Source organism: Bufo bufo, chromosome 4 (genome assembly GCF_905171765.1).
Source record: "Bufo bufo chromosome 4, aBufBuf1.1, whole genome shotgun sequence".
NCBI lineage: Eukaryota > Metazoa > Chordata > Amphibia > Anura > Bufonidae > Bufo > Bufo bufo.
In genome coordinates this window covers 370,007,075-370,018,596 of record NC_053392.1, presented here as the reverse complement: position 1 = coordinate 370,018,596, position 11,522 = coordinate 370,007,075, and the positions used below count along the sequence as shown (strand labels likewise).

Here is an 11,522-nt window from a genome sequence, read left to right as displayed (position 1 = left end):
AGTGCACCACGTAAGTGTGGCTAACGCTACATTCACCTCTATTGGGCTGATGGAAATAGCCAGGCATGTGCTCGGCAATTTCCCGTGCTCCCATATGAATGAATGGAGGGCAGTCACGAATGCGCGGTGAGCCATCCTTCAATTTGCAGGCTTCTTTCTAAAGATAGGTGCTGGTCCCAGCGGTTGGACCCGCACCTATCAGACATTGGGGATATATCCTATCAATATGCCCCCAATGTCTGAGGTGAGCTAGCAATAGTTTGTTGAATTTGTTTCATGAGAAAAAGGAGTCCTTAACCAAATTAGAGCTAATGTGTAATTAAAGAAAATCATCCATTTGAACCTGCATTAAAGCCCATATTTGACTTTCTTCTGTGAGATATGACAAATTATTTGGGAAGGGTCACTTTGCAGCTGTCCTGCCCAGGTTACTGATGGTTTTCTTTCAGTAACTAAAAAATTGCCGTGCTTGTGGTTGTTCAATGGCTTAAAGACTGTTAAAACAGATGTGCAATATAAGGTCCTCAGTCATCAAACAGTTACAAAAGTCATTATAGAGGCTAATGAGAGCAATATTCTGCCCTTTAGCCACCCACCTCCCATGTATGTATAAATAGGCACATCCTTGCTTTCTCCGTTGATACTTCTTTGCACATTCCTTCCTACCCCTTTACCCCTATACAATGGGCTTTTTCTTGGATCAGTAAAATGGAAAGACATTATACTGAGGTATGCCCACAAGGCTATTAATATAAATTTGTCTTAAGATGCCTATTTAATTCAACAGATATGTTTTTTCTTAATGTGCACCCTGGCTACATCTGTGTAAAATATTTTAAACAAATAACTGGAAATACACTTTACCCTGACATCCATGCAAAAAGATAATGCAATCCCTGAAGTTATAGGTCTATGGTTATTAACTATTTTGTCTGTGTGTCCTTCAATTTCAAGAAACTTACCTGACTATACTGTACTTTAGCAACCAAAGCTGACTATGCACTAAATATTTTGGACAGACAATAAGGAATCAGACCATATTCTGTTGGCAGTTGATTTTTTATGACATGAAGGTGCATGACTCAAGCCATTTAAGGTCAGATTTATCTACAGTTTGATCTGTGTTGAATGTTTTGTATCACTGTTTGGTGCAGTCATTAAAAAGTTGCTTTGTCAAATGTACATTTAAAGGAAATGTGAGGTTCACATGGTATTTTGCAAAAATACTAGAAAGAACATGTTCTTGTATGAAACTTAAAGAAGCATGTGTTAAGAGATCTAGTACAGGAATGTAACAAAGCAAGATGCTTTGAGAAAATATAAATTGGAAATATATTTTAATGCCATAACTAATAGGTGCAAAAGTGAACATTAAACTGAAGGCCTTTGATATTTTTTGGAATGTCCCTAAGACATTGTGATAAAATATCATCAATAAGATCTCCACAAACCAATCTCCTTCAGCTTTCATCTTGAAGGTTCACAGATCTCTAATCATGTTAATTGGTTGAAATTAGTAAAACTCTAATGCATATACAATTTTGCTCAAGGACGACAGTTTGTATATCATACAATATCTACAGATGGGCTTTCACAGTAATATCCTAGCAGAATTATTAGTCTGGTGATGGTCATGATGGTATCTGTGAGCCTATTTGGAGATTGCACAATTGAGTAGATGAATACTGCTCTCCATTCCTTTGCCTATATGACTTATTTTTCAAAACAATTTGGCATTTTAGTGATATCCCAATCACAGTTGTAGAGGGGCCTACAAGAATCCATATGACAAACCTGCAGGGCTAGACAATATCGTATGGTTATTGGTCAATCAAGGGCATAATCAAATTGGACATATTTTGTCATCCAACTTGAGACCATATCTAACCAATTTTTTTTAAATACATGGAATAGTTGCTGTTGATATCATCCTGTCAAATATATTTAAAGGATATAAATGCAGATGCAAACCCTGTATAGAGTAGAGGCACTGTATATACTAAACCTCAGAAAGACAGGCGGCAATATGAAAAATGAAAATATCAGTACAAAGATAAATAAGAAAGAACATATAAAACAGATTAAATAATTTACTAACATTAATGTGCAATTCTTCAAAAAAAATGGTAAAGCTTTTGAAATGAATCCATTAAACCAGTACTATTTTATCAGAGGTTTGGAAATAAACCATATGTAATCAGAGTGATATGCAATAGAGGAGAATTTCATATGCCACTCTTGATCCATTTTGTACTTGCGTGAGAGGTGCTTAATTTTTTAAAAGGCAAAAGCTTCTTATTAAATTAGGTGCATCTCTGGTGTTACAGTAAGTGAACAACCATAAGCTGCTGTAGATTTTTTGCTATATTTGATGCCAGTTACTGGGGTAAATTCAGCAAGATTGCTGAAATACGGAGGCCATGGCCAGACGGCTTAATCTGTTCACAGAATCTGAAAATCTTCTTCAGATATTTTCTAGCAAAGTCTAATTTGGCCTTTCTGTTCTAGAGAGTTACCATTGGTTTCCATTTGCAGCAAAGTCTAAATTGGCCTTTCTGTTCTAAAGAGTTACCATTGGTTTGCATTTGCAGTTAAAGGGCATCTTGTACCTATGAAAGTGGCTGACCTGTTGCATGTGCTTTTGGCAGCTGAAGGCATCTGTGTTCATCCCATGTTCATATATGCCCACATTGCTAAGAAAAAATATGTTTTAATATATGAAAATGAGTCTCTAGGAGCAACGTTGGTATTGCTGTTATTCCTAGAGGCTCTGCATTTTCTGTAACTACTGTACGCCCCTCTGCACATTAACTGAGAGGGCCAAGTCTAGTTTGGAGTTCTTCCAGAGATGGTGGGAAGACACAAGCTGCCCTCTACTGCACACAGAAATTGGAAAAACTAGAGGACAATCTTCTTCCTAACCTTCTCTTATTTCTTATTTACTCAGAAGCAGCGCCAAGATCATAAAGGACATTGCAGAGAGGAACCAACCTGCATGGTTGTGAATAAAGCACCTAGGAAGTTTATATGTCAGCCCATATATCTCTAGAAGTCTGTTTGTCTGTGTGTGCTCCTGCTCACTCTTTCCCCTCCCCTCTACATAGACTTGCATTGACATGTGTAATTTGACCCTCCTGTGGATCTTCTACCATCTAGGACTAAATTAAGGCATTTTTCTAATTGAAAAGCAACTAGTGTTTGTGTGGGGGGGAGGGTAAACATTATAACCAGACATTTCTCACTGATAAGATATATTATAAGGTTTCTTGTGGTAGCTTATACTATTTAGTTATGCAAAGTTGTATAAAAAGTTATTGACCATTTAAAGTTAAGTTAAAACTGAAAATCTACACTTCCCACATATTGATTGCTTTAATTAAAATCCAATATGGTGGTGTACAGAGGGTATATTATGAAAGTTATGTCACAAGCCAAAATTCTTCTGAACCTGCCTGTATTTATGAAAATGCCCAGTAATGGTTTTAAATAATATTACATTTCAAGAAGAGAACAATCTGTGTTTAACCCATTTAAAAATAACCAAATAGACATGTAGCTAAAAATCTGGTACCAGGGTTCAGGGTTCAGTATATAAACTGATCAATAAACACCCTATGACTGCTGAGGCTTTGCTGACCATGTATAAAACATTCCACTCCTTGTACACTAACATGTTGCCTTTAGGTTTTATTGGATTTAAAATAAAGCTTAAACCAAGTAGTTGAACCAGATTTACTTGCACACAAGTACACCTACACATTATTAGTATCATCAACTAGCAGGTGGACAATGTATGGTTGATCTAGTGTACTTAGTTCAGATGTTTTGGGGTTAAATAGAGTTTTTGGGCACAACAACAAGAAAACTTCTAGGCATGGTCTATTAACTGTTATTTTTCTGTTCTAAGAATCTTTGGATAGTGGATAGTGTGTAAATTTTGATTCACTGAAAGACCACTTAAATTTGCTGACCAACCAAGGCCTGATATCACTGACATTGCACATGATGTATCTCCTTAGAACACAGCATTTTAGTATACTTTGCTCACCAAAAGTTAGCTAAGAGCTAAGAAGTATTCAAGTCTTTATATCCTTAAATTAGAGTTTCAATTTGGGCTTTAAAAACAATAAGCTAATATAAAAAAAAAAAAAGTTTGCTCAAAGCATACATGTTAAATCAATGCCCTGAGAACATGTCCCGAAAAGTCACAAAATCAAATGTTTGCTACATATGCGCTCATTGCCGGGGTTACCAGATAGCGCTGCTGCCCCAATTAACAAACAGCATCTCCAACACCAAATGATGAATATGCCCTAAGGCATAAAGCATCTTGTCTTTGCAGATGCCCAACTAGTAAATTTGCAACTTCCTCTCTGCAACTTGTAAACTTACAGTTGATAGACTACATATATTTTGCGCCTGGCCTGCAGTCAAATAGTAGTTTGTAATGTACTACACAATAAGATAAGAATTTGTAAAATACATAAGTAGCAAAATATGTGGGGCCCATTTACACAGGCCGATACACTGGTCATTGCCTTCTAAAATTCACATGCAGCAATAATCACTGCTGTATGGGGATGGATGATCATTTGTCTCTGTACAGTTTCAAGGGCGATATTTTGCCAATAAACAATGATAAATGATTTGATTAGTCAGCAAAATAGTTTTTGCTCATTTGTTACCTGATCAACGCCACAGTTCCAAGGGGCCAGTGTCAGACTGGGGTACCTAGGGCCCACCAGTAAAATTTATTTTGGGGGCCCACTATATGGATAAATTCAAATATAATAAATAATCTAACAAGTTTTTATTATGAACACAGGCTGGTTGAGGTGCTGTACATTGAATATATGTATGTAGTACAGTAAGTCTACTGTGTTATGTACCACTTGTGCAGGAGATAGTAGAGTAGGGGCCCACCTTGCTTAGGGGATTCCCCTGTGCCCCTATGGGCCAGTCCGAGCCTGCATGGGACAATAATTCAAAATGAGAATTTCGTACAAACCCTCATTCTTGATAATTGGCCCAATCATTTGTCCTTGTAAATGCGCACAGATCATTTTACTAAGCCATGGACTGTTCAACATGGAGCCACTAATTATAAAATATTACAGAATTGCTTGCCCACTGCAGTGCTAGGGCTTTTCCCAACAAATGACTAGACCCAGCTGAGAGATTTTTAGTACAGCCATTTTGTTTTGTTAGGTTATCCAAATAATGTATGTGTCTTTTTGTGATGCATGGTGCCTTTCTTCTACCATTGTATGGCATTATTTTTTACATTATTGTAGGTAAAATGTTTTAAAAAGTGTTTGCTTTTATAGTTTTATTTTTAAAATTTGATAAACTAGACTTTAGCGAAGCGATCTTCAGATGCTTATTCAGAAGTCACTTCGTTCAAAACTTCAGAATAATACTGTACGGAGATTCGTCTCCGTACAGTATTAGAATGTCTGGGCTCCAATGAGCCGAAGTAAGTTATTCACAAAGTCATGTGTGACTTCATTGAATAACTTCGGTAGTTGATTTTAAAAGTGGAACACTTGAAACTAAACTTGGCTTTGGTTCCGAGGTAGTAGTTATTAGCTCGCTTCACTCAACTCTAATCAAAACCTTCAATTTAAATCTAAAATAAATAAATGTCTTCAAATAGGTTCCCCATCCCCGTATGATTGTTTTGATGGCTCGTTAAAGGGTGAAGCTAATTTTATGGATTGAACTTTTATACAAATTATACTTATGAATCCGGAGTATTAATTACATTAGTTTCCCTGCAACTGGTGATGCTATAAATTAGTGTTGAGCAAATCAAAGTGAAACAAATTGACTTTGATCGAAATTTCAGGAAAAATTATATTTGCCACAAAGCCAAATTTCCTGGTGCGTCATGACAATGACTCAATCCTGAAATGGCAGGAAAAAAATTACATACTCACTTAATCCATTTGCTCGTGTAGAGGCCATTGCGGCCATTTTGATTGAAGAAAACACACCAAATCTTGCACGCGCCGACATTTGAAGTCATCACGCAGGCCAGGCGCGGTGACGTCATGACGTCACCGTGCCTGGTCAGCGTGATGACGTGGAGACATCACCACATCAGTGCACTCGAGATTTAGTGCGTTTCTTCAATCAAGATAGTCACAGCGGCCTCTCCACGAGAAAATGGATGAGGTGAGTATTTTTTTTAACCCCTGATTAGCCCCTGAAAGTTCTCAATGTTACTGTCAGATATTGCTATCAGCGTGGAACACGGCATCTGGGTGGTTCAATGATGGGGAAAGAGAGGTGCGGCGTGATCGCCATTCCCCCATCATTGCGTCTGCTACATACAATGAAATGCAATCTGTGACAACGTAATTCGTAACAAATCGAAATTCTTTGTGAACTTAAGTGAAGCAGTCATATCAAATTTTTACTAGCTTCACTCATCTCTACTGTAGATACTGTAGATTACATTAGAAACTAATGCTCTTTTTCTTCCATTTTAGAGCCAATCTTTATCTTTTAATACTCAGCAACTATCCCTTATAAAGGGCACATGATCACCAAGACTTGTACTGCAAGCTGTGTATACCACATACTCATACACACAGGAGTAGGAACCATTTCTGATGATAACATGATTTTCTATTTAATTTCCTAATATTTTCTAAAAAGAGACTCCAAATACAAAGCTTCATTTCAAATATTAAAAGTGACATTTTTAATTATAAAAAAAACAACTGTTCATGTATTACATGTAAAGCAATGTGGTCTTAAATGTAAAGCAATGTGGTCATTTGTGATTTAAAAGCAACACTCAATTTCTAAAATTATTCTATATATTCAAATAATTTTTTTATGAAAGTATTTTATTAATATGTAAAAATAATGATATGTAAATATAATGATATTCTTCTATATGAAATGGGTTTTATATAAATAAATTATTTGATATTTCACTACACTATATTATATCTTATGTTCAGGAGATTAATGTTACAGCTTTCTAACCTATATACAACAATATCAGCAGGATATCATCTGAATATAAGTTTTCATACTTGGAGTCATACACCGCTAACTTGACACTCATACATGTTATTTCATATTAGGATTAGATTTCATTATATTGTACTTTTCAATTTTGTTTAATAAAAGCACAAAAGCATTAAAAAGGCAATCTAAAATGAGTCCTTTAGTTTTTCATATCACCAAATGATTGGATTTAGTCATTTCCACATTTGGATACATGGAACTTGTTGCCGTAACAAATTAATCTAAGCAATTCTAGATAATAGTTAAAAACTCCATAAATGTTTACAGTGTGACTTTGGTAAGACGTGTCCATATAAGTAGATGACGATAGTTACAAGATTCCATGGGAACATTTCTTTGGCTTACCCAAACTATATGAATCACTGTCTTATTCATATGATCAATATGTAACATCTACCAGTAGAAAAAAATATAGCTCTACACCAATAGAAAGACTTACATGTATGAATAATAATAAAGGAACACTTGATATAATAAGGTAATATAAACACCCATATAAAAGGATTTGGTAATATCCCCCATTCAATCATTCATAAATATACTAAATATAGGGCCACAGTTCATTGTAGGGATTTCCATTGACCTCATCAACATATTTCTCATGATGCAGCCAGCATAGCAATGAGAAAATTCTCTGAAGACTTTCTGAGGGTAGAAAGTTATGTACCCAAAATGATCAATTAGTTTTGAGTAGTTGGGGGAAATTTAAACTGTAAACCTTTATCTCAAATGGTTGCATGCAACTAAAAAGCCCATAAGGGGTATGTGTGTTGGGACAAAATGTGTTCATGACCAGAACTCCAACATTTGCTGGAACAAATTAGGTGTGTTACAGCCACACTTATGCTAAGATGTTTTCCACTATCCTCTCTAGTGCCACCTATTGGGTGTAACTATCCTATATGTTAATCAACCTTTTAACAGGCCTTGCAACATGATTAAGGATTTAAGCCAAACCAGAATCTTCTCTATAAGAAAAAGAGACCTATAGCATTAGGCATGCCTCTTCAGCTTCTATTAGAGATTTCCATGAGGGACATTGGCATTAGACAAAGTCTATAAAAGTGTTGCATGTTAAAGTTTTCTTTAATTTCTTGCACTCGTGGTCTGCTTATAGTATTGTAAGCAGCATTCAAGAGAGATATATACCTTTACAGTGGTAGATGAACTGTTAACATGTCCTTCCAATTCAATTATCGTGGTCAATCTGACAATAGGCATGGAGAAGCAGAGGGTTCACACTCTGTACATAGGTTCCGTTTGAATTAACAGTACCCAAGACGCTCAATGTATGGCACATTTGCCTTCTAACCTGTTACAACGAACATGTGGCCTGTTCCTCTTAGCAGCCAATGTCAGATCATTCAGTAAAAGTTCTTTGGAGGAACACGTTAACATTTTGGCAGCTGTTAACATTATCAGACCTTTACCATAGTGACAACAGGATACAACTAAAATTAATACTTATAATGATAATAATCGTGTATACATACTTTAAATAAGAATGTTGTCCTCGATCTGATAGCAAAAACATAAATCTAAATGATCTTAACTTCTGTCAAAAAGTTTGAATATTTCCAAATTCCATTTTATACAGGAAAGAAAAATACCTAAACAAAATTCAAAATCTGGTTTCTGATGTACCTCTCTTAAGATTATTACTCAAGAACTCGTCATGTTCAAAACTCAAATTATTGTGTGATCTTGAGATCATAAGAAGTTTCTCCTTGTTGGTGTAGTCCTTTTTTGTTGGTGGTGCTTGGGGAACAATCAACCTGTCCATAGGGTCTTCTTTATTTTCAAGCTTCATATACCCCTTGCTGTTGCTACGGTCAAGTCTAGGCCAGCTTGGATGTTTCCTTTGTTCTGCTTGAACGTTAAGTGTTGAAGGACCTCTATCTAAGTCTAAAGATTTGGAATGTGAAGATAAAATATGTAAGGATGTGTTAGATCCAAATTGCTTTCTAGCTGCTCCTGGAGATAAAAGTTTTCCATTATTAGGTGCGAGAGCTATAGAGTCAGACCTTATTGGTTCCATAATAGAGTAACTTCGTGATAAATGTGAACTAGTGGGCTTATATGATCTATTTCCATCATCTGGCAGTGGAATAGCCAATGAATCCATTGAAACATTTCTAGGTCTGTTGCTACTGATTTCTAAGTCTTCGGTTATATTATCAATATCTGTCTCATCAATAACACAGTTATTCAATTTAATAACTGGCAATGTGAAAGCATTGATTGATGATGACACTATAGATTTTGTTTCACATTTTTTGGAGCTATGGTTTTTCTCTTCTCCTGTTCTGTTGGAGTGGCCATGAAGGCCAAACATGGAGCCTGAGCGCTCCATAAGAAGTGGTGGCAGAAGGTTTGTAAAGCTTTTACTTTCTCGAGGATTGTTGTCTACATCCTCAATAGAACTGCAACTCCTATAGCTTCCAGGAAAGGAGGCAATTGTGTTGGCCGCCAGTTTAGATGCACAAGGGTTGTCAGAATGGCGGTACTCTGTTTCTCCATACAAACCAGTGTAAGCTCCATTGAGATGCTTTTGTTCCTTGATCCTCATGCTGTGAATGTCTATGACAGTTGAATATATATCTCTCATATGAATTACTTTAGTTTCTTTGTCTCGATTTTCATGTAGGATTGCATTTGCACAAATAAAGATAAATATACCAATACCCATAGTAAAGGGGCCCAGCATTTTCATTTTTTCTGAATGTAGATGTTGTTCAAAAAATCTTACCATCATCCTGGTTTCCCTAAGTATTTGTGTTTTATTAACTTCTAATGTAAGCTCTGGTGTTAAAAATGTTTCCTTTTGAGGCCAGTAGCCAAGCACAGCCATTGCTATTCCTGCTACAGATATTAAGACCCCCAAGATAAGGAAAAATCCAGACGGTGAATACAGGCGAATTTTCCCCCTGACAATTACAACATCAGCTCTTGGGCGACGTCTTACAGGCTTCTTCTCTGGAGGTGGCGAAGTTGGTCGAGACAAAAGATGCTGTGATCTTGCCGAATCTTGCCTTTTTAAGGCTGCCAGTCCTGTTATAACTCCTCCAGTTGCTATCATAGTTCCGTCTTAGATTCTGAAAAGAGATAAAGAATAGGCAAAATTTAAAGTAAGGCAACAATATGGACACTACATTATACCATACAATTAACAGTACTATAAGATAAGATATAAGATATAACTTACTATAATTCATGTATTGATTAATTTGTCCGTTTGTAATTTTTTTTATTTGTGCATGGTAGAAAAATAAAGATGTCCTCTCAAAACAACAATCAAGGAGGCTGGCTGCTATTTAGGGTGGGTTCACATCACGTTTTTGTCATATGTTTAACGTTGCCTCAGACAGATGCCATATGGTGGCATCCGTCACCATAGAGTTCTATAATAAAAAAAAAAAGGATACGTTATCGTTAATTTTTAATTTTTTTGCAGAACTCTGCATGGTGTAATGTACCATGCTTTTGCAAAGTCCAGCAAAAAAAATTATGTTTTTTTTTTACAATGGAACTCTACGGTGATGGATGCCACTGCATGGCATCCATCTGAGGAATCCGTTAACATATATATATATATATATATATACACACTCACCTAAAGAATTATTAGGAACACCTGTTCTATTTCTCATTAATGCAATTATCTAGTCAACCAATCACATAGCAGTTGCTTCAATGCATTTAGGGGTGTGGTCCTGGTCAAGAAAATCTCCTGAACTCCAAACTGAATGTCAGAATGGGAAAGAAAGGTGATTTAATCTATTTTGAGCGTGGCATGGTTGTTGGTGCCAGACGGGCCGGCAGAGTATTTCACAATCTGCTCAGTTACTGGGATTTTCACGCACAACCATTTCTAGGGTTTACAAAGAATGGTGTGAAAAGGGAAAAACATCCAGTATGCAGCAGTCCTGTGGGCAAAAATGCCTTGTGGATACTAGAGGTCAGAGGAGAATGGGCCGACTGATTCAAGCTGATAGAAGAGCAACGTTGACTGAAATAACCACTCGTTACAACCGAGGTATGCAGCTAAGCATTTGTGAAGCTACAAAACGCACAACCTTGAGGCGGATGGGCTACAACAGCAGAAGACCCCACCGGGTACCACTCATCTCCACTACAAATAGGAAAAAGAGGCTACAATTTGCACGAGCTCACCAAAATTGGACTGTTGAAGACTGGAAAAATGTTGCCTGGTCTGATGAGTCTCGATTTCTGTTGAGACATTCAAATGGTAGAGTCCGAATTTGGCGTAAACAGAATGAGAACATGTATCCATCCTCTGATGGCTACTTCCAGCAGGATAATGCACCATGTCACAAAGCTCGAATCATTTCAAATTGGTTTCTTGAACATGACAATGAGTTCACTGTACTAAAATGGCCCCCACAGTCACCAGATCTCAACCCAATAGAGCATCTTTGGGATGTGGTGGAACGGGAGCTTCGTGCCCTGGATGTGCA

General features: G+C 36.7%; 1 protein-coding gene across 1 annotated transcript in view; it reads right to left on the bottom strand.

Annotated features, from left to right (window-relative positions):
- Positions 1–6,419: 6,419 nt before the first annotated feature.
- The window catches only part of TMEM200A (transmembrane protein 200A), a 159,347-nt gene continuing 154,244 nt past the window's right edge, over positions 6,420–11,522 (bottom strand). Inside the window, exon 3 of the mRNA XM_040429129.1 lies at positions 6,420–10,139. Coding sequence (XP_040285063.1) covers positions 8,666–10,123 — 1,458 coding nt within the window. The 5' untranslated portion in view covers positions 10,124–10,139 and the 3' untranslated portion in view covers positions 6,420–8,665. The remainder of the gene's footprint in view (positions 10,140–11,522) is intronic.